This window comes from Diospyros lotus, chromosome 13 (assembly GCF_014633365.1).
Source record: "Diospyros lotus cultivar Yz01 chromosome 13, ASM1463336v1, whole genome shotgun sequence".
NCBI classification, from domain to species: domain Eukaryota; kingdom Viridiplantae; phylum Streptophyta; class Magnoliopsida; order Ericales; family Ebenaceae; genus Diospyros; species Diospyros lotus.
The window spans coordinates 39,103,230-39,129,243 of NC_068350.1; the positions used below are offsets into that span (position 1 = coordinate 39,103,230).

Here is a 26,014-nt window from a genome sequence, read left to right on the forward strand (position 1 = left end):
CATATTTTTGATACATTTGGATAAGTCTCTCCAGACATATGTCTAGAATAATTCTTTACAAATCACGTTCGAGTGGAAGCGATTTCTCTCATCATTGTGGGCCCCACCGCCAGGTGGCGGATTGACCAAACGTCAACCCAAGGAGTTCGTTACGAATCTCAGCCAACAAAGCAATCGCATCGCGCCACGTGTTACCCTTTCCCAAACCCCGCTGTTCGTGATCGGTGGTACTGCCTCCCACTCTCCGCCCTCCAGAAAGATCTCCTTTCTCGCATTTCCATCTCTCTCTCTCTCTCTCTCTCTCTCTAAAAACCCCTGTTTCTCTCTCTAAACGTATAGCCATGGCCGATCCAATCGAACCCCCGACGCCCTCTACGTCGTCCACTGTGGCCAGTACGACGTCGTACATGCACCCCCGGAGAGAGCCATTCGAGCACGGACTCATCCCCATTCCCAAGCTCGTCTTCACCGACGGCGCGCAAACCCTATCCCCTCTCAGGGATAAGTTTATTGAGCGGTCCAAACAGTCGCCGACTTGCCGGGTCGACTCGCTCGCGCTCTCCGAGATCCTCCAGATCTCGCCCGACCACTCGCGCCTCGTCCTCGACACCATCTCCGCCGTCCTCCACTCGGACTCCGATCCCCTCGTCGTCGCCGAGCCCTCCGAAGTCGAGAATGTCGGGGTCGATGCGTGTGATTTGGTGCTGTTTTTGTATATTCAATCGTACAAACGGTTGCTTCCGAGGACGCACAAGGACGCGGCTTCGGTGGCTGATGTCTGGCCGTCCACTTCGGCGTTCGATGGGTATTTGTCGGCTCTTTCGCCATTGCAGGTGTGTAATCGAAACGCTTGTTAATTATGTGCAATGCGGTGTTAAATTGGAAGGGGTAGATTTTTCTCGAAGTGGGTTTCTTGAACTTTTTTGGTTAGTTCATGGAACCAGCGGATGTGTATTGAATGGGCCGGTAGAAATATAAATGGTTCTGTGAATTTGTTTCATATTGGCTATCATGTGCAATCTTGTGTTAAATTAAAGAAGTAGATATTTCTGAATATGGCTTATGAATCTCGATTAATTGTAACCCAGTGGCGTGTAAGATTGGAAGGAAAGGATATCTCTGGGCTTTGTTTTGTGGGCAGGGAGCGAGGGAAACAAAAAATGACCATTAATATGTCAGATCTCAAATCTGACAATGGAATTCTTGAGGGATCGAGAATGGTGACCGAGAGAGAATAGGGGAATTTTGGAGTGAGAGAGAGAGAGATTAGATCAAAGAGAGCCGTTTAGAGAGAGAATTGAGAGAGAATTGGAGGGAAACTCATTTCCAATTTCATTCAACAATCAACATATCCTTTAGGCACTCTTGATCAGTTATATATATACTAATCAATCTAGTGTGGGCGCCAAAAGCAATTGGGCTGCGCCCATGTGCGCTTACAAGTGGAACATTTCTCTAGTTGAGCTTAACGGTTATTTACATTCTAATAACCCAATTACTCCATTATTTATACTAATCAGCTAGCTACCTCTCGGTACATGACAACTATCCCCTCCATCAATCATTTCTTGTCCTCAAGAAATGTGTAACAGGTTGGCCGAATTTGGAAACTGCTCCAGGAGATCAGGTAGGTACTCCCACGTCTCCAACTGCTAGGAAGACCATCGGACCAGTACTTGAATAATTGGTGCCCCATGTTGGTAAATAACTCTCTTGTCTAGGATGGTAGTAGGGATGTTGGGTCCTGCTTCTTCACTGGTACTGCCGAGGGGTGTGTGACTGACTCATAGCGAGCTCACTCCTTTCTTGAGTAAGGATACTAGGAAGACCGGGTGTAATTGGCACCCCTCAAGTAGTTGCAATCTGCAGGCCATTGATCCCACTCTTGCCAGCACTAGGTAAGGGCCAAAGAATCTAGGACTCACTTTAGACACTGGCTGCTTGGAGATATTCTTGAGCTGTTGGGGATTAAGCTTGAGATAGACTTCTTCTCCTTCGGAAAAGGTTCTCTCACTCCTTCGTCGGTCAGCCATTTGTTTCATTCTGTTCCTAGCCTTTGTTAGTTCAACCTTCAAAAGTTTGACCACCTCTTGCCTCTATTGCATGTATGCTCCAATTTTCGTCATTGTGGGTTGATCCCTTACTTCCGGCAATAGTACTGGTTTGTACCCATACAAAGCCTCGAATGGACTCATATTTATGGAATTATGGTGGCACGAGTAGTACCATTATTGGGCTACCGATAGCCACTTGCGCCATCCTCTTGGTTGCATGAAACATAGGCACCTAAGGTAAGATTCTAGGCACTGAGTCACCCTCTTTGATTGCATGTTCGTCTGGGGGTGATAGGCAGTTGACATATGTAACTTAGTGCCTGAGAATCGAAGTAGTTCTCGCTAGAATACACTAGTGAAGACCGTGTCCCTGTTTGACACTATAGATTGAGGCACCCCATGCATCTTTACTATGTTGTCCAAGAATACTCTTGCCACCTCCTAAGCAGAGAATGGGTGGGATAAGCCTATGAAATGGTTAAATTTAGTAAACCGATCCACAATTACAAGGATGCAGTCCCTTCCTTCTGATCTGGGTAGGCCTTCAACAAAATCCATGGTTACATTGGTCCAAGCCCCTTTCGGTACTGACAGTGGTTGCAGAAGACCCGGTTGAGCTATGGTCTCGTGTTTGCATCTCTTGCACACATCACAATTCACCACAAAGTCAATCACAAACTTTCTGAGCTGTGGCCAATAGAATGTTTGGCGCACTTTCCGATAAGTGTTTTGTATCCTGGAATGTCCCCCCAATGGGGAGCTGTGTAAGGACTGCAGTATCTAATTTCTTAAGGTCATATCCTCCCCCACCACCAATCGTCCTTTGTACCTGATCAGTCCATTAGATAAGGCATAACCTGGTTTGTAATTTCTATTCACACTCAACTGCTCTAATAGTTCCTTGGCCCATGCTTCTTGCTGGTAACTTTCTGAGTGCAATTATGGCTGCCAATGTTCCCCCTTCATGGCAGCGAGATAGCGCATCCGCAACTACATTTTCTTTACCCCTTCTATACTGAATGATATAATCCAACCCCATCAATCTTGCCATCCCCTTCTTTTGAAGATGAGAGTGAAGTTTCTGTTGTGAGAAAAACTTAAGGCTCTCATGGTCAGTCTTAATGATGAACTGGCCTCCTTCTAGATAGTGTCTCCACTTTTCCACTGCCATTAAAACCGCCAGCAGTTCCTTGTCATATATGCTGAGCCCCTGGTGTCTGGTGTTAAGAGCTTAGCTGAGAAAAGCCAAGGGTCTACCCTCCTGAGATAATACAGCCCCTATACCCACTCCGCTGGCATCAGTCTCCAAAGTAAAGGGCTTGCTAAAATCTGGGAGCCCGAGTATTGGAACTTCACTTATGGCTTTCTTAAGCTGTCCAAATGCCTCCTCTGTCCTCCAGTCCCATTTGAATCCCTCCTTCCGCAGCTGATCAGTGAGGGGTTTGTTGATTGATCCATCGTCTTTTATGAACTTGCAGTAATATCCAGTCAGCCCCAAGAACCCCCTTAGAGCTCGGATGTTAGTGGGCTTAGGCCAAGTAATGATGACCTCAATTTTCTTAGGATCCGTTCCCACACTTGCTGTCGATATTACATGCCCCAGATACTCAACTTGTGCTTGTGCAAAAGCACACTTAAACCTTTTGAGGTATAATCGGTTGAATCGCAGGATTTGAAAAGTAGTCCTAAGGTGCTTTAGGTGTTGGTCAAAATAGGAGCTATATATCAATATGTCATCAAAGAATACTAGGATAATTTTTTTGAGGAAAGGTTCGAATACTCGGTTCATTAGTGCTTGGAAAGTAGTAGGGGCGTTAGTTAGGCCAAATGGCATTGCCGTGAATTCATAATGCCCATGGTGAGTTTGAAAGGCAGTTTTTTGGAATGTCAAGTGGGTTCATTCTTATTGGGTGGTAACCTGATCGTAGGTCTAGCTTAGAAAAAATGGTGGTATGTTTGAGTTTATCAAGAAGGTCTTCAATAATGGGTATTGGGAATTTGTCTTTAATGGTAATGGCGTTGAGTTGTCGGTAATCGATATAAAAACGCCATGTCCCACACCATCTTTCTTTTGAACCAAAAGAACAGGGGAAGCAAAAAGGCTCCGGCTCGGTCTGATAATTGATTGGGAAAGCATTTCTCTCACCAAATTTTCGATTTCTGTTTTCAATTTGGGTGGGTATCGATAAGATCTTATGTTGACAGGCTCAACATTTGGTTTTAGAGGGATGGAATGATCTAGGGGTCACTCAAGTGGTAGAGACTTAGGTTCTACAAACAGGTCATGATATTCAACCAGTAATAACTCAAGTAAGGTCAGATTAGATACCTGCCATGCCTCTTGTGGCTGTGTTTGGTCATTTCTGGGGTGATCCTTCTCTGTTTCCTGTCTGTCTGTCCCTGCTTCCCTGGCCTCAATCGAGAATAGGTGAGCTACTTGTGATATTTTCCTCCTCAGAAGCTAATGGAGCTTCTTGCCTCTTATCATTTTACAAGATCCCACCTCCATATTACCTTGGAGGACTATCCTCCGCCCCTCCTTTTCTATTGACACCTCCATTTTATTGAAATCAAAACTAATTGGACTCACTTCCTTCATCCAATCCACCCCCAGAACTATTTGACAACCCCCTAACTTTAACAACCTCATATCAGCTTCAAATGCTTCGCCTTGCATCTGCCAACAAAATCCCAAACATGCTGATGTGCTCAGTACTCTCTTCCCATTGGCCACCGTAACTAAAAGTGGCTGAGTACTGGCTACTTGACACTTCATTTTTCTTGCAATCCCTTTCATCAATAAAACTGTGGGTACTCCCACTGTCGATCAACACCATAAGGGTACCTTCTTGCACCCTGCCTTCCACCTTAATTATTTTGCTACTAGTAGTTCCCTTGATGGCATGTAGTGAGATTGCTCTGTTGTCATCTTCGTCTATTTCCTCTAGCAAAGTGAGGCCTTCTTCGTCCCCTTCCTCTTCTCCTTCGAGTAGCAACAACTGCTTCTTACATTGGTGCCCCACAAAGTACTTATCTCCACATTTGAAACACAACCCTGCTTGTCTCCGTTGTTCAATAATCTTGTTCCTGGATTGCAAGTTAGGCGCTGGAGGTGGTAATGCCTGAAATCGACCCTCTGCTCCTCCCTTCAGGGGTCCCCTTCCCACAAATTTATCCCCATATGGCATGGCACTTGGCACCCCTCCCTTGTTTTGACACCCCTCCCTTGTTTTGGACTCTTTATTTCCACATCAGTGCCTCAAATGTCAGTTCTTGCAAGGAAGCTCCCTCGGTAGCCGCTTGTACTGTCTGGGGCCTAAGTATCTTCACTGCTGATCTTAACTCATCGGTCAACCCCCCCCCCCCCAAAAAAAAAAAAAAAAAAAAATTGGACACAAAGTACTCCTCGGTAAGGTATGGAATCTTGCTAAACATTAAGGATTTAAGTTCTTCGAACTTCATCTGGTATTCCATCACAATGCCATCTTGCCTAAGACGATTAAACTCTTCTACTACATTCATCATTCCTCTTTCTCCAAACCTCTCACAAAGGCCTTTAGAGAATTCTTCCCAACTGTAGGATTCCCTTACCTTCAACCACCCCTAGAACCAGATGTCCCCGAAGTCATTGAGGTAGGCAGAGGCTAATGCTACCTTCTGGCTTTCTGCCACTTGATGGATCACAAACATCTTCTCACACCTCCCGATCCACTATCGAGGTTTTTGTCCCTTGAACACTGGTAGTTCCAATTGTGGTACTGGAAATCCAGTATGGTTGGATTGAGCATTGCCTCTAGGCCTGGTCTTCCACGCATTTTCTTCCTCCACCGATAAATTTATTTCCTCCGACGACGACTCTACATTCCGCCGACTAGTGCCAATGCTCGGGAGAATTGGTTCAGTACGCACCTTAGGAGGGAAGTTTGGTGAAATCCTCACCTAATGTTGATCGGAGAACATAATCATAAACTGCTACAGTTGATCGCACATCACATTGCCTTGCTCGAGCATCCCCTGCATCTCCTCTTGGATCTTTCCTGCTATTCCTTCCAGCTTACGATCCACTACTGCACCAATCTTGTCCTCCATCGTCTCCACTCGGACTTGGACTTCCGCCATTGAAGCGGTCACCTGTTGAATCTATAACTCCATTTGTCTTAACCTCGTGCCGTCGACCATCGTCGTTGTACTGAATTGTGTCCACCAGAAAATGCTCTGATACCAATTTGTCAGATCTTGAATCTGACAATGGAATTCTCGAGGGATCGAGAATGGTGACCAAGAGAGAATGGGGGAATTTTGGAGTGAGAAAGAGAGATTAGATCAGAGAGAGCTGTTTAGAGAGAGAATTGGAGGGAAACTCATTTCCAATTTCATTCAACATATCCTTTAGGCCTCTTGATCAGTTATATATATACTGATCAAGCTAGTGTGGGCACCAAAAGCAGTTGGGCGGCGCGCAACTTACAAGTGGACAGCATGCGCGTAAGAGTGCTTCACGCGTGTTAGCATGCTAGAACATTTATTTACATTCTAATAGCCCAATTACCCCATTATTTATACTAATCAGCTAGCTACCTCTTGGTACATGACATAATAGTCTTTTAGTGGAAAGACAGAGTTATTAAATCAAGGTCAAATTTGAACTTCTAAAACTATTGAAGTTAATGTTGTTGATAGACAAAATGAAGTCTGTCATCCATTATTCCCTAAATTGGGGGAAACCAAAAATGGGGCTTTGTAGGAGAATGGATGGAAAGTGTTTCCATCAATTTTCATCGCTTACTGCTCTTCCAATCAAGAGCTCTTTTTTCATCCATTTCTATTCTATTCCCCTCTGCCAAATGTAAGAGATATAATTAGCTGAATAGTTTCATTGGAGTTGTTTTCATATTGGGAGTTACTTATTGGCTTAGATGTGGCATTTTTTTCTCATGGGAGATGCATATTGAGCTAGGGATGCTATCGAAATTACTGTTCTCAAAATTGATCGTTTACTTTTCTTTGAAAAAGCAAGCCTTGGTAGCAATAATAAGGTTGCTCCTTGAGACCAGAGGGTCATGGGTTCAAGCTATGGAAACAACCTCTTTGCAAAATAGGGGGAAGGTGCATACAATGATACAAATATGACCATCCCCCCAGATCATGTAAAGTGGAGAGCCTCGTGCATTGCTGATGCCTTTTGACTTTCTTTGATAAAGTCGACCCCACTGAGTGGGATTAAGGCTTGCGATTGTTATTCTTGTTGCTTTTTTTTTTTTTTTTTGGTGGATAAGAGAGTTCATTAATAAAAGTTGTCATAGGGACAGACTTGCACTTGCTGGGAGAGAAAGAAAACCTATAAACCTAACTATTTGCAAAGTAAAGCTCATCTAGAAAGGAGGCAAGAGAGGGTGTCTCCAGTGCACAAGGCTCCTCACTTTAATAACAAAGTACCTTCCATTACGTTGGAGGGTCATTTTAGAAGCACATTGTTCATTTACCGGTTTATTTATTTGAGTTCTAGCCAAACCCACCTTGTGGGATTAAGGCTTGATATGTTGTTGAAGTAGCAGTAGCAGTTTGGAAGCAATTGTTGTGTATCAAACTAGATCATATTAATCTCAAATGCACAAGTAATTGCTCTACATGCCCATTTCTTGTTTGAACCCATAATGCTGTTGAAATGCTGCTCAAATATTGATGTTTTTGGAGTAGAGCAATTTGAAATTTCATTTATTTTATTCATTACTCTTATGAAGTGATTATTCACTTATGTCTTACTGGATGAATTTTTTAACGATTTGAAGAGGGTTCTTTCCAAGTATTTAATTTGTTGATTTTTCTTTGATCATACTCTGGTAGTACTGAAGGGTTTTGGGCGTGCTCTTGTATTGAAACCTAGTTTACCTAATTTGCTGGTTGTATGCTTATATGAAAAGGTTTGTGCTATATAATAAATGGGATGTCAAGGACAAGTTTTATATGGTGCTAAGAAACTTGTATTCTGATCTTTGGTTCCCACACTATATATCCTTGTATCACCTTGTGAGTGCTTCTGTAGGCTATTGCACAAGGAAATTAAGGTTACGGAGTAGCAAAGTTAATCTCATCAAATCTATCTGACATTTTGACTGGAATTTTTCTTTGATCATTGTGTCGGAGGGATCAAATTTGATGTGTGATATTTAAATTTTTTTTTTCTTATATTGTGCTTTGGAATGCAAGAATGTAGTCTTCTACTTTTACATGAATGGGTCTGATAAACTCTCATATTTGGTAAGAGAATTGTATACTTGTTTTTTGATTGTTACCTTACATTGAGCTTGTCATTCATAATTGCACAGCTTGTGCGTAGCAATAGCCGCCGTTTGCCATCGCAAGCTGACGAAGAGTCTCATCAGTTATCCTACTTACAGAAGCACTTGGCCAACATCCTGTCTCTTTTGGCAGATTCTGTGGAAGGAGAAAGTGAAGAATCTCTGGTTTGTTGTTCTTTCTTACAGTTCTCATGCTTCTTTTGTTTTCACGGGTGTTTAGATCATTGATCGTTTTAGTGAAAAATAAATCTCCTGGACCACCGTGGATGATGATCACACAGCAGTTGACTTAAAAAAGGGTAAGCTTAGCGTAACGATAAAGGTTACTTCATTGCCATGGATTCACATCATACAAAATTCTTTCTGCTTGCTAGTGGTAAGGTTGTATAGATTTGATACTGCCTATATCCCATCATGCAGGAGCATTTTGTATTATGTTGCCCTAGAAATCAATTAAAAAGAAAGGAGGAGTCAGTAGAGATTATTTACCATGGGATTAGCTCTTCTAACACAGCTGTTTGGTGCCAATTTGACCTGGTATTGGTGATTGTTCTGTTAATATCTTTGACAGATCACTATAGTACTTTGAACTACCAGACACATTAGGAAGAATTTAATGCTCTTGATAGATGAAATTTTGGGGATATTCAAAAGCTTAACAAAGTATATAAAATATGAAACGGTAGGGCATGCTTTTGTACATGCACTATGATATGATCCACTGTATCTGCGTGTACATTGTTAGCCAGTGAAATCTGCTTGAGCTTTTGGTATCAATGTGTTAATTTTATTCATATGTGTTTATCTATATATATAAAGGTAATGTTTATTCCCAAATTTCTTCTTCATCTCTCCCATTTGGCATCTACATTGTACTCCCTATACTTTTTGCACTTTTGAAATGACACATCATAAGAACAAGCACGCTATCTTCACTTCTTATCATCCTATATGAAGTCCTAAAGTACATAGGTACCTTATGTGAACTAGGATTAAACAACTAAACATATTAGGCTATTTCAATATTAATTTGAATGTGTAAAATATATTTTAGTAACTCTATTCCTTGAACACTTTATGGTCAATAAAAAATATGGGTAAATTTCACTCAGACCTCCTGTGGTTTGGGCCACTTTCATGCAAACCACCTGTGGTTTATCTTTAGCTTTTAAGGCCCAGGCCCCTCTGTTTTACTTTGTCAATAGCCTTAATTACAGAAATTCTACTACTGCCCATATATACATTCAAAGGCATCCCGATGGCCATTTTATCTTCCTCTTGCAACAAAAAGAGAAAAAATAAAATAAAAGAGGATGAACAGTTAATAAGAAATTGCAGGGAAAAGCATGCTACTGTATTCAAATAGTGGTTCTAACTAATTAATGCTCCCATAATTCGTAGAGATGCTAAAATTATGGCATGAGTTGCAGAATTTGTTCTAATGACCATCTTTTTAGGTGTACGAGCTGTGTCTTCAATCCTCATTCTGTTTTTGTGATGGCATAGATGCAATAGATGCTTACTTTTGAGAAATATTTGTTGTTTTGATTGCTTAAGTTTTATCTTCACTTGCAATCATGCATTCTTTTCATTTCACTTTCAATTTCTTTGTGCTGGATATTTGTGTGAAAATACATGCTTTAGATTGCTTCTAAAGTGTTTTTTTCTCCATTGCCAGGTTTTGACAATGGAAAAGTTTGAGCACCTTCAATTTCTAATTTATTTTAGTGAAAAAGGATCAGAAAAAGTTCCTTTGTGCCAGGCTGCTCCATTTTTTGCTAATTCAGATCCTGGCATGCCTGCTGCTCCTGTTCCCATAACTCAAGTTCATGATTGGCTTCTGGAGAATATAGTCTCTGCTTTGGAGCATATTTCTGAAAGAGTTTCTCCAAAAGAAAATGGGCCAGCCGGTGCTTCTGATCAGGATGTCCCAATGGCTGATGCCTGTGCAAGTTCCATCAAGTCCTCCATCAGTTCTAGGGGTCCTAGCTTTATTGAGGGAATCTCTAAGTCATCATTGGTAAAGCAGGCATCTGATGTAAAAGGATCTTCTGTGAAGGTTTGGCTCATTCCTTAGGTCTTGACCTTTTTGCTTTGAATATTAATCTTGAAAAGTTATGCCCGGCCTTGTATTTGGGTTTTGTAATAGAATAATCAATGCATTAATTTTCTTTTCTTTTCTTTTTTCATTGGAATCATCAAGGGTTTCACTGGATTTGTTATTCTTTTCATTTTAGGGAGCCTGGGAATATGGCTCTCTCCAAATTAATCTGTCAAGAGATGGATTGAGAATCCATACCATTCCAACTTGGGATCTCTGATTGTCTTTTTAGTGGTCCAGTATTGCATAGAATTGGATGTCTAAAATCTGTCACTATCTGATAAGGTCTTCCTGTTAGGGAGTCAGTCTGTTAGATATATCGTGCATAATTCAGGAGCTATGTGTATTTCATACTTTTCATCTTGAACCATTATGTGTGTCCTTAATCTGGAGGTCCTTGAAACTGTTCTTAGAACTGATTTGACATTTGACAAAATGGAAACACGTTGGGTAGAGTGGTACATATAGCAATGATGAAATTATGCAATTGGAACACGGATAGGATACATGTTTATGCATCGTATCCCATCCCAATGCACAATATATTTATACATCATATTCCATCCCAATACATGATGTGTTTATGCATCATACCCAATCCCAATACACAATATGTTGTACATCTTTATCTCATCCCAATATAAAGGAATGAACAACAGTAAAAGGGAAGATTCTTATGTTTGCTCATGAGAACACTTAGGATGCGTATGCCTTCATGCACTATTACTTCACTTTTTGGTGTACTGGTACTTCTAGTCATGTATACTTAAAAATCTAAGGTTGTAAATTGACTGGGTGCTCAGGGAGCCAAAATTAGCTGGCATATTGTAGTTTACTTTAGTGCAATTCAAACAAACTTCATGTGATTTTTTTCCTGATGAACCAATTTTCCTATGATTTGACTGAAATAACCCAAACCAAACTGCAAAATTTTTCCTTGGCTTGAATCAGTTTAGTTTTGAATGTAATCTCCGTTAGTTTTATGTATTCAAACAAGAGCCCACCATATTCAGCTTGATTGTATCTTGATTTAAAATTGAACCAAACAAACAAAATGAGGTGCACATCTGGGAAGAATCCTAGTCTAGGCATGTCATGTAGCTTGGTAATTGATTAGCTGGAAAGGCTACTTGATAACTAACTAGCCAAAAGAAAGTTTCAAGTAGAAGAACCACAATCTTAGCTGGGTTCATTCTGAGCCCATTGGCTTTAGTGGTATTTGAAGCCTGACAAGCTAATTCTTGGCTTCTTTGTAATCCTCTTATATTTAGTCTGGATACTGGCTTTGATCTATGTCAAATCTTCTAGGTAGGATTCATGGCTTGGCTTGAATCAGCCACTACTAGAAATAAAATTACCCAAACAGCCACAAACCAACTTCCCAACCTTGATTTTTTTACCTCTGTTATTATGTACCGGAGCTGATATCAGTTCTATCTGCAGTTTTAGCTAATATTTGTGTTATGTGCCATTCTATTATGCTTTATACATATTCTGAAATTTGAAACCTCACCTTTTTCTTTTATTGAACTTCCTCTATCTCTTCCCCTCTTCTGACAGTATTATAAATTTTGACAGTATTATAAATTTTGCAGGTTCTAAATTGCCACGATTCTGTCATTTACATTTTAGCACCTTTGAGATATGCCACCATTTATGGATGCTCTGACACAACTATAGTTCTGGGAGCTGTTGGCAAGGTATTTTGAAGATGCAAAATGGTGATACTCTTTTATGTGGAGTGTGGCAATAATGTCCTAACTACTGATGTTGTTAGATCAACAGCTAAAAAGCATCGTGTTCTCATATTTATGCTCTATTTTCAATTCCCTGCTTTTGTACTTGCATAGTGCTTTGAGCTCCCTTTAGTTGGTTGCATAATACTCTATCGATTAATTAAATATAATAAGTTCTTGTTAACTAAATATAATAACTTCTTGTTAAATTATTTTCATTGACTTAGCCAAAAATATGTATACATATATTTACATAGAGTTTTATGGCCTTCTTCTTTATTTTGTAATTTTAATTTCTAAACATATGGTAGCGTTTATATTTCCATAATGCAGTCCAATGATAAACCACCTTTAACCGTTTTTTTAAGTTCATGAGTACTCATGCACATTGTGAAGTAAAATGGTTATAGTTCTGGTTGATTTTTTTGGCCCTTGAGATGAATGATTTTGTGATCTCTTTAATCAAAATGCTGAATATGTATCTTATTGATTTTTGCCGCTTGCAGGCTGTAAGAGTTGAACACTGTGAACGAGTGCATCTCATTGCTGCAGCAAAACGAATTTGTATTGCCAATTGTCGTGAGTGTATTTTCTTCTTAGGTGTGAATCAACAGCCTCTTATTGTTGGGGACAACCATAAACTGCAGGTGTGACTTGTGCCACTCTGTTGTACTTTTTAGGGAAATAATTTACTCAAATGTCATCGTTTTTTGTAACACTGTATGGTGGATTATCTTTCTTGGGGGTTTGTCATGACTAAGATGACTTAGCTAGTTATTTTCTATTTTTTAATTTTTTGTAGATTGTATTAATTTGCTGGAGAGTTAGTTATTGCCTTAATGAGTACCAGGGAAAAAACATTTTCTAAAACTTTGATTCAATTCACCAACTCCGATCGGAATTACTAAGGAAAACTAGGCATTCAAGAGGCCCTTAACTCTCCGAAAAAACTATATCCAAAATCAGCTTGTCCCCCTACAATTTTCTCTGCTCTTTATATTTTCTTCTCCTCCTCCTCCTCTAATCGAATTTGGATTCGCACTCGCTGGTTTGTTACACAAACCAGCAATTTCCAACTCTACCCCTCCGCACATGGCTGGTTGTTATGCTAGCCAGCCAATTTGCTCTCCTATCCCTGCCCCTTGGATCGTCTTTGGTACGTCCAATGGACCAGGGGCCTATCCCCCCCCAACTTTCACCTTGTCCTCAAGGTGGAAAAATGGGAATTGTTACTGGATTAAGTGGTAAGGCTCCCAAGTAGCTTTTAACGGTGGTAGCCCCTTCCATTGTATGAGCACCTCTAATCCTCGTAAGTTCTTTCCAGTCCCTAGCCGAACTCCAAGCACTGCCTCCCGTTCTACCAGCATCTCAAGGTCTTCATTAAGCTGTCGAGGAATCTCTACATTAGCTTTCAATACCCCTTTTACCTCCTATAGTTGGGACACGTGGAATACGGGATGTATAGGGCAATGAGGAGGCAGTATCAGCTTATAGGCTACCGAGCCTACCTCCTTCTCAATTTCAAATGGACCATAATCTCGGGCAGCTAACTTTTCATTTGCACGAGCTGCCAATGATTTCTGACGATATGGCCTTAATTTCAAATAAACCAAGTCTCCTTCTTTGTACTTCACCTCCCTTCTTTTCAGATTTGCTCCTTTCTTCATCACTGCTTGTGCTCTCATCAGTTGTGCCTTCAATTCCTCAAGGATTAAATCTCTCTCAATCAACCGCTGCTCCACTATTGAAACAGAGGTAGTTCCCTTCTCAAACCTCAATAAGGGTGGTGGTTCTTGCCCATACACTGCTTGAAATGGAGTCACCCTGGCAGCTATGTGATAGGAGGTATTATACCATAATTCAACCCTAGGCAACCATATGTACCATGCCCTCAGTTTGGAGGAAGCAAAACAACGTAGGTAGGTTTTCAAAGTCTGGTTAAGTACCTTTGTTTGAGGGTGATAGGCTGTACTTCTGTTGAGTTTGGTACCTTGTAGTCGAAACATCTCCTTCCAAAATTTGCTCATGAAAATTGTCTCTATCTGATACAATGGACCTTGGCATTCCATGGAGCCGCACCACTTCTTTAATAAAAATTCATGTCACCTCCCCAGCTATAAACGGGTGTTTAAGGCCAATAAATGCCCGTACTTACTAAGTCTATCCACCACCACCGAAATTGAGTCCATCTTGCCAGATTTTGGCAATCCCTCTATGAAATCCATAGCAATGTCGTCCCAAATTTGGTTTGGGATAGGAAGGGGCTGCAAGAGTCCCCCCGATGCTAAGGCCATATACTTATTTTGTTGGCAAATCGAGCAATCACTTACATATCGATATATGTCCCTCTTCATTCGCTGTCAACAAACATTTGCTGCCACCCTCTTGTAAGTTTTTAAGAACCCTAAATGTCCTCCTACACTTCCATCGTGCCCCTCATGAAGTAACAACGAGATGAGAGTGGATCCCTTTGGTAAATACAATCTTCCCTTGTAAAGGAGATGGTTGTTCACCATCTAGAAGTTAGGTTGTGAAGAAGTATCAGCTTGGAGATCTATGATAATCCCTTGCAATCTTTCATCTGCTTCTACCTCACGGGCTAACTGATCAATTTGGACCACTTTAGGCACTGTTAAGGCCATTAGTGTTGCCAGGGTGGCAGATTCGTGATAACCCATCAGCAGCTTTATTCTCCAAACCTACCCGATATTGTATCTCAAATTAGAACCCCATCAATTTCACCATCCATTTCAAGTATTCCGGACTCACCACCCATTGTTCCATCAAGTAGTTGAGACTCATTTGATCAGTTCGAACCACAAAACTTCCTGCCTAACCAGTAGTGTCCCCATTTTTGCACAACTAACACTATTGCCATCAGTTCCCTCTCATAAACAGATTTTTTTCTCCCTAACTGACTGAAAGCATGACTAAAATAAGCAATAGGCCTTTGTTTTTGCATTAATACAACCCCCATACCTTGTCCTGAGGCATCAAATTCAATGACGAAGGGCTTCCCAAAGTCCAGCAAGGCTAAAACGGGTAGGGAAACCATTTTAGCCTTAAGTTGTTGGAAGGTTTGCTTGGCTGCCACATCCCAAAAGAAATTGTTCTTCCTTAATCTCTCTGTTAGGGGCCTTGCCAACTTGCCATAATCCCTCACAAAACGTCTATACTACCCCGTGAGCCTAAGAAACCCTCTTAATTCCTTTACTGATGTAGGAGTAGGCCAATCTAACATAGCTTGTTATTTCGATTGGCTAAAGCCCCTTGCTAAGATATAATATGGCCTAAATATTCAATTTCCAGCTACCCAAACGCACACTTCTTCTCGTTGGCAAAAAGTTGGTTGTCTGCTAGTACCTTCAAGACACAACGTAAATGTTGTGTGTGCACTATTCAAAATTCCTGCTATACACCAATATGTCCTCAAAAAATACCAATACAAAACGTCTCAAATATTCTCTGAATATATCATTCATCAATGATTGGAAGGTGGATGATGCATTTGTCAGCCCGAATGGCATTACTAAAAACTTGTAATGCCCTTCATGAGTCCTGAAAGCGATCTTGGGAACATCCGCAAACTTGACTCTAATCTGATGGCAACCTAATTTCAAATCGAGCTTGGAGAAGACCATGGCACCATGCAACTCATCAAGTAACTCCTCTATCACGGGAATGGGAAATTTGTCCAGAATAACGACCTTATTCAAAGCTCTATGATCCACACAAAAACGTCACCCTCCATCCTTCTTCTTTACCAACAACACCGAACTAGAGAATGGGTTGGAACTAGGTTGAACAATTCTAGCAGCCAACATCTCTCCCGCCAACTTCTCAATTTCATTTTTTTGTAAATAAGGGTAACGGTAGGGCCTTACACTAACCGGTGTGGTTCGCGAAACCAAATTTATGGCATGATCCCTCCTTCTGCAAGGTGGCAACCCCTCTAGTGTAGAAAAAAACCCTCTCAAACTCGACCAACACCCCTCTTAGCGTCAATGGAGCTTCCTTTTGATCTTCTTTAATTTCGGCTGTCAGGGTTCCCAATTCCAACAACATTCCCTCCCCATTTTCCTTAAAGGCTTTCACCATAGCCTTCAAGGACACCAAGGTCTTGCTCAAGCTAGGGTCCCCCTGCAATGTTATAGCCATGCCTCCTATCTGAAATTTCATCGTGAGGGTCTTCCAATCCACATTCATCTTTCCAACGGCTGCTAGCCACTTCATTCCCAAAATTACATCCGAGCTCCCCAACTGTAGAGGTAAAAAATCCTCCACAATTTGCAGATTTTGGAGATTAAACTTCACTCCTTTGCAAATTCCAACCGCTTGCATTGTCATTCCCGTTCCCATAATTACCCCATATCTTGTTGTTTCCACCCTTGGTAAACCTAACTGTTGCACCAGCTCGGCTGCTATAAAATTATGCGTTGCTCCTCAGTCAATAAGCACCACTATTGGCTGCCCCTCTATGTCCCATTTTAGCTTCATAGTTTGTAGCGTAGTCAATCCAACTACAGAGTTTATTAAGAGCTTAATGACCTCCCCCCCTTGCCCTGGCTCTCCTTCCCCCTTTTCCAACATTTCTCCCTTAACTCTCGCCTCTTCTACCTCTTCATCATATATCATCATCACTTGTAGCTCTTTATTTTTGCAATTGTGGCCTATAGTATATTTTTCATCATAGCGAAAACATAGGCCCTTATTCCTTTTTGCATTCCACTGTGTCTCGCTAAGCCGTTTGGAGGGCAGGTTGCTCCATCTCCCATTGGCCTGTGATTGATATGGGTTGGTAGGATTGACTGTCACTGGTTTGGAGGGCGGTTGCGAGTGTGGCAGAATCCCCCCTCATTCGTACGTCGGAATTGGGTTTGGAATGGCATGTCCCTTGTTCGAACACAATCCGACCATGCCTCCACGAACCACTTGATTACGTTCCTCTATACATTGAGCCAAATCCATCATATGTTCCAAGCCCCTCGACCTCAACACCCTCAACTCGGCCTTGATATCAGGCTTTAAACCATTTATGAAATGCCCTTCCAACATGGCTTCTGGCAGGTTCTCAAGGGGCGATGCCAACGTCTTGAAGTATTGGCGGTACTCCATGACAGTTCCCTTTTGTCGAAGGGCTAGGAACTGCTCCTCTACCGAGCCTTCTTGGGTGGGTCCGAAACGACTCCTCAGCAGCAATTTGAAGTCCTCCCAATTCCTCACCCTTCGTCACTTTTCTTCCCATTGAAACCACTAGAGTGCAACACCCTCCAACCATAGTGTTGTTGTATCCAACTTCTTAACATCAGTTAACCCATTCACCGCAAAATATCGTTCGGCTCAGAATATCCAACTGTTCAGATCTTCGCCTTCGAAGAAGGGCATCTCCAATCGATGACTACGAATTTTCAGCCACTAGACTTGTTGAAGATTGTCTCGAGTTAGTGATGGGATTATGTGTAGTGTTTTGTATGCAGTTATGGGGTAGTTGACAGGCGGGTAGCACTCTTGTAATATTAGTTATTAGTGGAGGGAAAATCCGGTAATGTTATAACCGGCCCTAGGAAATATCACCCTATTTTCTACAAATAGGGCAGGGGGGGCTGAGGGTCTAAGAATCGCATGTTCTCTTTTTGTTTTCACGAGAGCCAAGAGAGTGAGAAGACTATGAGTTAGAATAGTCTTGTACATTATTGGGAAAGCTTGTATCTAGGGAGAGAGAAAGAGGGAAAGTCTTGTACTATTATCCATAAATAAAGAAGGCTGCTCGGTGGTGGTTTCAAGGCTGGATGTAGTGCCATTTACGTGGCATGAATCAGGATAAAAATCGGTGTCTCCTCATGTGGTTTGATTGTCTTTCTTGTTCTGTTTATGCTTTTATTTCTGTTCTTTATTAACTGTTATGTTGGTTGTATGTTGGCCGGGTGAGTTGAGAGTGTGTTGAAGGGTGTTTGATCAGTTTCTTGTGAGGATTACAAGGCTGCCAGTGCTCCCAATTCTAACAAATTGGTATCAGAGCTGGATCTTCTCATCAAGAACCATCAAGAACTTAGAATTTCATTACATACCTGCAGGAATGGCTTCTATATCCTCTGTCGCACGGTATGATGTTGAGAAATTTGATGGCCAAAACGATTTTAGCCTATGGAAGATAAAGATGAGAGCCCTTTTGGGAAATCTTGGACTGGAGGATGTCCTAGAGGCTAAAAAGCCTATGCCCGAAACCCTAACTGAAGTCCAAAAAATGGAAATTAGGGATAGGAGGAAACAGACCGACAAAAGATCCTTTAACACCCTTATTATAAGCCTAGAAGACATAGTCTTGCTGGAGGTGTCAAAGATGACAACCACGGAGGAGCTTTGGAATAGGTTAGATACACTCTACATGACTAAAACCCTCTCTAACCGGCTATACTTGAAAACACAATTTTTTTCTTTCAAGATGAGTGAGGGTCAAAGGTTGCAAGACTATATGGACAGTTTTAATAAATTGTGTTTGGATCTTGAGAATATAAACATTACGTATGAAGATGAGGATAAGTCTTTGGTCTTATTGCACTCTCTTCCTAAGTCTTATGAGACCTTTGTAGATATCTTGAAGCATGGGAGAGATAAGCTGACCCTAGATGACATGATAGGAGCTTTGAATTCCAAGGATTTACAACACAAGATAGAGTCCCAAAAATCTGCCATAGAAGCTTTGGTAGTGAACTCTAGAACAGGAAGAAGAGACCCTAGGTTTAATGGTAGGAGTGGCAAGAGAGTGGTTAAATGCTTTCATTGCCATGAAGAAGGGCATATGAAGGACTGCCCAAATAGGAAGAAAGAATTCCAAGATAGAACCAGTCTCAAATGCTCAAGCACCATGTGTGGTTTTGGCTATGAGAGTGCAAATGTCCTATAGTTTTTCTAGGTATGCAGAAAAAGTAGCATAGGTCTTAGGTTTAGGGTGTACTTCTCATAGGAAATGGGTATTTTACCCATAGAGACATGGTGGAGGGGGAAATGGTTTGTCTAGGCAACAAATTAAGATCAAGGGAATTGGAGATGAAAGAAATTAGGATGCATGGTGGAGTTGTTCCAAATTTTAGAAGCTATAAATTTATCCGTGTTTAATCATAAACCTAATTTCCCTAGGAGAATTAGATAGAAAGGGTTTCTCCTATAGATGAGAATTGGAGTCCTAAGAAGTTGCACAAGGATCTCTTATAGAGATGGAGCCAACCCTCAAGAATGGAATTTATGTGGTGCAGGCTGGCATTTTTATGTGGATAAGTTGCAACCACTAAGGATAGCCTAGGATAAGTTAGGCGGTGTCATTTGTTGAGGATAGCTCACATGTTGAGCAAGGACTAAGAAAAGGTATCTAAGGCTAGGGATATTAGGGGAGGGGGAAAAGTTTACAGGTATAAGGGAATAGGAACTGTGTAGTTTGGTAAGGTTACCAAATGTAGAAGTCTCCAAAACAGATTTTGTATATGTCAAACGCCCATTAGAGATCAGTTTCTAGGATCTAGGGGGAACCCATCTAGGCCTTGTCTCATGGTGGAGCTAGGTGAAGTGAACCTAGTGGAGATGGTGTGTCCCTAAGGAATTCCCAAGCGTATATGAGCTTGTTGGAAATTGCTTCCAGTGTGAAAGGTTGTTGTAATCCCTTGTATTAGATTAGCTTTGGGTTATCTCAGGAGAGTTTTTTGCTGTTAGCATTTGTATATCACTTGAGTTATTCTAGAAGGTTTGTTTCTAGAAGGGTGGGTTAGCTGCAATCCGGTTAGTTGGTTGTAACTACCGATCTTTAGTTAGTTTTCTGTTTACCACCTCTATGGTGTATAAATAGAGGTTGGGTGAGAAGCATTCTATTATGTTGTCTTGTAGCGAGAAGGTGAGAGGAGTATCCGCAAGGTTATACTTGAGATTAAAGAGGGTATATCTTTGTATTCTTGGGTAGGGAAACTCTTTGTAGTTCTGGGTATAAGATTGTTGAGAGTTATAGTGCATGTAATCCTTGATTTGTTTGTTCAAGATAGTGGAGATAAGTGCCTAAGGCAGTCTGGATGTAGGTCTTCTTTAGAAGACTAAACTAGGATAAATTGGTGTTGTTCTTGTTTCGATTTCATGTTCTTTGTTTATGTGTTTCATTAATTCTTGTTGTTGTAAGGGTTTGAGAGATTTTGTGGGTAGGTCTTTTGTAAGTGCGAGTGTTATAAGAGGGAGCTGTGCAAATTATTATAACAAAGGTTAGGTGGTTTAGAGTTGTGAAATAGGTATGCCTAGGACTTCGAAAGCTAGGGTTCTTACCTATGTGGGAAAACTCTACCAATAGGACATAAAATTAGCTGATGCTAGGGGCAAGGGATGGAATTTAGGATGCTGGAGAAATAAAACAACATGTCTAATTATTGGGAAAGGGGGCTGAGGGTCTAAGAATCGCATGTTCTCTTTTTGTTTTCACGAGAGCCAAGAGAGTGAGAAGGCTGTGAGTTAGAATAGTCTTGTACATTATTGGGAAAGTTTGTATCGTGGGAGAAAGAAAGAGGGAAAGTCTTGTACTATTATCCATCAATAAAGAAGGTTGCTCGGTGGTGGTTTCAAGGCTGGATGTAATGCCATTTACGTGGCATGAACCAGGATAAAAATCGGTGTCTCCTTATGTGGTTTGATTGTGTTTCTTGTTCTGTTTATGCTTTTATTTCTGTTCTTTATTGACTGTTGTGTTGGTTGTATGTTGGCCGAGTGAGTTGAGAGTGTGTTGAGGGGTGTTTGATCGGTTTCTTGTGAGGATTAAAAGACTGTTACTGCTCCCAATTCTAACAAGACTCCATTGGAACCCCCTGCTTCAGCATGTTGTCCTCCTATTTCCAGCGTCGCCTCGGAATCTTGAGTGAATTTCGGTGGCTGGTCTCCTATCTTCTCCTTGGTCTTCCTCTCTCATTCATGTTCTTCCCACATCGCTCTCATCCATGCAAACTGCTCCAGCATGTTCGCGACATTCTTCTCCACCAATTGAACCTCACCCCTTATGGCATCAACTCCCAATTGCATGCCTTCCATCCTCATTTCCAATTCACCTACTCAGTCCGTCAAGTTTACAATTAGGAGCGGTGGTGCTCTGATACCAAAATGATGAGTACCAGGGAAAAAAATTCTTTGAAACTTTGATTCAATTCACCAACTCCGATCAAAATTACAAAGGAAAACTGGGCATTTGAGAGGCTCTTAACTCTCCAGGAAAACTATCCAAAATCAGCCTATCCCCCTTCAATTTTCTCTACTCTTTATATTTTCTTCTCCTCTTCCTCTAACTGAATTTGGATTCGCACCTGCTGGTTTGTCAATTTCCAACTCTACCCCTCCGCACATGGCTGGCTATTATGCTATCTAGCCAATTTACTCTCCTATCCCTGCCCCTTGGATCGTCTTTGGTACGTCCAGTGGACCGGGGCCCATCATGCCTTTATTTTCATATTAGTATCAATTATGAAGTAATTAATGAGCAATTACCTGTAGTGTATAAGTGGTAACTACTCTGTAAGATTGTGGATGGCTTAATTATAAAACTATACATCTCTTAGAGGAGATTATGGACGGATGATAATTAAAGATTTTTCTTTCCCTCTGCAATTCTTTCTTATTCTCTCTCTCTCGGTTTCTCTCTCTCTTGGTTCTTTCTCTCTATTTCTCCCTATTTGCTGTCTATTTCTCCTTTATTTCTCAGTTTTCCCCCTTATTTTGTCTAATCCTCCCCCATTTCTCTATATTTCTCCCTCAATTCCATTTCTATCTTCAATGGAAATCATAAGTTAAGGCCAAGGTCCTGACAAATTGGTATCAAAGTAGTCCGATTTTGGCTGGATCTAGGCGTTTCTGATCAAATTTTGAAGGCGAGCAGGACAAGGCAGTTTTTGAAAGTAGTTTCAGAGGCAGTTACCAATTATTGGAAGCAATTACAGCTGATGTTTAGAGTACAATTCGACAAATTTGAACTGTGGAGATGGAGAACGGACTCAAGAAGGAATTCGCTAACCTCAACCAAAAGCTAGATGACTTATTGGATTTGATTTCAAAGAAGTTTTAGGTCAGTGTACCAATGGAACTTTATTCAAGATCTATTGTAGAACTAATTCCAACAGGAGCTTGAATCCTACTTAAGACTTCTGATCTGTAAGTAGTTGATGAAGAACATACTCTGGATCAGGTAATTTGGACTGAAAAATCATTCATTTGTGAGGAAACTGGTGCAAGAATCTTTCCTCAGATTTCTGACTTATAATAAACTGAGGAACTGGAAAAAAATATTGATTCATTAGGAAAAGTAACTGCAACACTTTTGGAGGAGAAACTTGTTGAAGAAGAACCCTTGGTGTACATTAGCAAGCAGGAAGCAACAAATGCTTTTAAAGCATTGTTGGAGTCCGAAAATGTTGATGAATTGAAGATGGTGGAATATTTACTACTAAAACTCATTGGTGTGGTTATTGCATGAAGGTCAAGGATTCTGCACCTTATCAGGTTGTTGCACTGAATACATTTGGTTCTACACCAGAAGATTTTTTCTGGGGTGCTAGAGAGAAGAGGAAATGGTCAAGAAGGAGATGGAAGGAAATGAAAAAGAAAAGAGGAAGGAAAAAGAAAAGGCGAAGGAATGGTCTGAATAAGATAGTGAAAGTTAGGATTGAATGAAGAACAGTGGCCCCATTGCTGAGATTTCTTGGGTATAAGAAATCTTTTAAGGGGGAGGGAATGTCACAACTTAATTAGTTATTTTCTATTTTTTAATTTTCTGTAGATTGTATTAATTTGTAGAAGAGTTAGTTATTGCCTTTATTTTTATATTAGTATCAATTATGAAGTAATTAATGAGTGGTTATCTGTAATGGAGAAGTGGTAACTACTCTATAAAGATTGTGGATAGCTTAAATATAAAGCTATACACCTCTTGGTAGAGATTATGGATGGATGAAAATTAAAGATTTTTCTCTCTCTGCAATTATCTCTCTCTCTCTCTCTCGGTTTTTCTCTTTCTATTGTTTCTTTCTCTCTGTTTCTCCCTATTTGTTGTTTATTTCTCCTTCATATCTCTCAGTTTTCCCTCTTATTATGTCTGATCCTCCTCTATTTCTCTCTATTTCTCCCTCAATTCAATTTCTATCTTCAATGGAAATCACAAGTTAGGGCTAGGGTCCTTTGTTTCTTGAAATCGGTTGAAATAATATTTGTTTAGAAACCATTGATTTTCAATATTGATATAACAATGGTATGTCGTAGTTATTGCGAATCTTCAGTTGTTTCTTTGGATTTCTCTCTCCTATTTATTATAATATGTTGAGATCTCCAAATGCATATGGGTGTCTCTCTTACTTATATCATAAAACAACAACAACAACATATCTAGCCTCTATCCCACTATGTGGGGTTGATTACATGAATTCTAAACTTCTATGTATTTCTATCTTTTGTCATATTTTCATTTAGGCTCATACACTTCATATCAAACTTTAATGTCTCTCCCAAAGTCTTCTTGGGTCTGCCTCTACTTCTTTTTTTGACTAATTGTTTCATTTCATCAACTCTCCTCACAGGAGTGTATTGGTCTTCTTCTCACATGACCAAACCATCTTAGTCTAGTCTCTCTCATCTTCTCCTCGATTGGCACTAATCCTACCTTATTACGAATAACCTCATTTCTAATTTTATCTTTTCTTGTATGGCCGCACATCCATCTTAGCATCCTCATCTTCGTTACGCTCGTCTTTGCTCATGCTGGTATTTAACTGCCCAACGTTCAGTCATACAACAAAACTGGTTTTATAGTTGTCCTATAGAATCTTCCTTTCAGTTTTAATGGGATTTTACCATCACATAACACCCCCGATGCATTTCTCCATTTTAGCCAACCTACCTTAATTCTATGCGTGATATCCTCGTCAATTTTTCCATCTTTTTGAATCACTTATCCCAGATATCAAAAATGGTCTTTTCTTTGTATGATTTGGTCTTCCAATTTTATTATAACATCTTCCACTCTTGCATTCTTACTAAATTTACATTCCATATATTCTGTTTTCCTTCTACTTAATTTAAATCCCTTAGATTCTAAATTGTTTCTCCACAACTCAAGCTTAGTGTTCACTCCCTCTTTTGTTTCATCCACCAATATTATGTCATCTGTAAATACCATACACCATGGCACCTCTGTCTGAATGTGTTTAGTGAGTTCATCCATTACTAAAGCAAATAAGTATGGACTTAGTGCAAAACCTTGATACAGTCCCATTGTAATTTTAAACGGTTCAGTATCTCCCCCCACATGTTATGACCCTTGTCTCTACACCTTGATACATGTCCTTAAGGGCTTGTATATAAGCTATTCGGACTCTTTTTTTCTCTAAAACCCTCCATAATACTTCTCTAGGAACCCTATTATAAGCATTTTCTAGATTTATAAACACCATATGCAAGTCCTTCTAATGATCTTGATACCTTTCCATTAGGCACCTCAGTAGGTATATAGGTTTCATTGTTGACCTATCAGGTATGAAACTAAATTGGTTTTTTGAGACGTATGTTTCTTTTTTGAGCCTCTGCTCTATTATTCTCTCCCAAAGTTTCATAGTATGACTCATTAACTTAATTCCTCTGTAATTTTCACAGTTTTGAGCATCTCCTTTGTTCTTGTATATAGGAACCAAAGTGCTCTTCCTCTACTCATCTGGCATATTTTTTTATTTAAGGATCGCATTAAATAATTTCGCTAGCCATGAGATGCCCTCTTCTCCCATGCATTTCCATGCTTCTATTGGTATATTATCCGGTCCCACCGCCTTATGATTTTTCATCTTTTTTAATGCTTGCCTTATTTCTTTTGAACTTATGCGTCGATAAAATGTATAGCTCACATTCTTTTCGGAGTTACTAAAATATCCCAACCTAACTTTTTTGTCCCCACCATCATTGAATAATTTTTTAAAATACTCCTTTCATCTCTCCTTAATCGCTCTCTCATTCACTAATATATTTTTGTTTCCATCTTTTATGCATTTCACTTGATTTAGATCCTTTGTTTTTCTTTCTCTTGCTTTTGCTAATTTATATATATATATCTTTTTGCTACCTTGTTCGCTTCTTTATAATTTTTTAGGTTTTCTTCATTGCTGCACTGATATACAGCCTTATAGCAAGTTTTCTTATTTCTAATTTTCAATTGTACCTTTTTATTTCACCACCAAGATTCCTTAAGGTTTGGGGCTCTACCATTCGTCTCTCCAAAGACTATTTTTGTCTTGCTTCTCAGGGCAGTAGTCATTTCCCTCCACATTTGGTTTGTCTGTCCTTCTCCATTCCATTCCCTTCTACCCCTTAATTTTTCTTTAAAGATTAATTGTTTTTCCCCTTTTAAATCCCACCACTTAATTCTTGAATTTTGTTTTATGTGATTTTTTTTCTTCCAATTTCTTACATAGACGTCAAGTACCAAAAATCTATATTGAGTAGTCAAACACTCCCCCGGTATCACCTTACAATTCCTACAGCATAACTGATCCTCTGTCTCATGAGAAAGTAATTTATTTGGGTGCTTGATGTGACATTTTTATATGTAATTAAGTGTTCGTACCGTTTTTTGAACATAGTATTGTTGAATCAGTTTCAAGTGGTGGGATCATCTTCATATATAAGAGTGGAATCCTATCTCCTAAAAGGAGCGACGCTTTCATACGGCGAGAGTCATTGGTTCAAATCCAATAGTAGGTAAAACCGACCGAAACCCCTGCTTTTGCTAGCATGATGAGCTCATATGCCATAACAAAATCTAGAATAGACTTACTC

General features: G+C 40.3%; 1 protein-coding gene across 1 annotated transcript in view; it reads left to right on the forward strand.

Annotated features, from left to right (window-relative positions):
- The first annotated feature begins 224 nt into the window (after window positions 1–224).
- Window positions 225–26,014, forward strand: part of LOC127788647 (uncharacterized) — a 29,937-nt gene continuing 4,147 nt past the window's right edge. Inside the window, exons 1-5 of the mRNA XM_052317200.1 lie at window positions 225–833; window positions 8,381–8,518; window positions 10,032–10,412; window positions 12,050–12,154; window positions 12,697–12,837. Coding sequence (XP_052173160.1) covers window positions 342–833; window positions 8,381–8,518; window positions 10,032–10,412; window positions 12,050–12,154; window positions 12,697–12,837 — 1,257 coding nt within the window. The 5' untranslated portion in view covers window positions 225–341. The remainder of the gene's footprint in view (window positions 834–8,380; window positions 8,519–10,031; window positions 10,413–12,049; window positions 12,155–12,696; window positions 12,838–26,014) is intronic.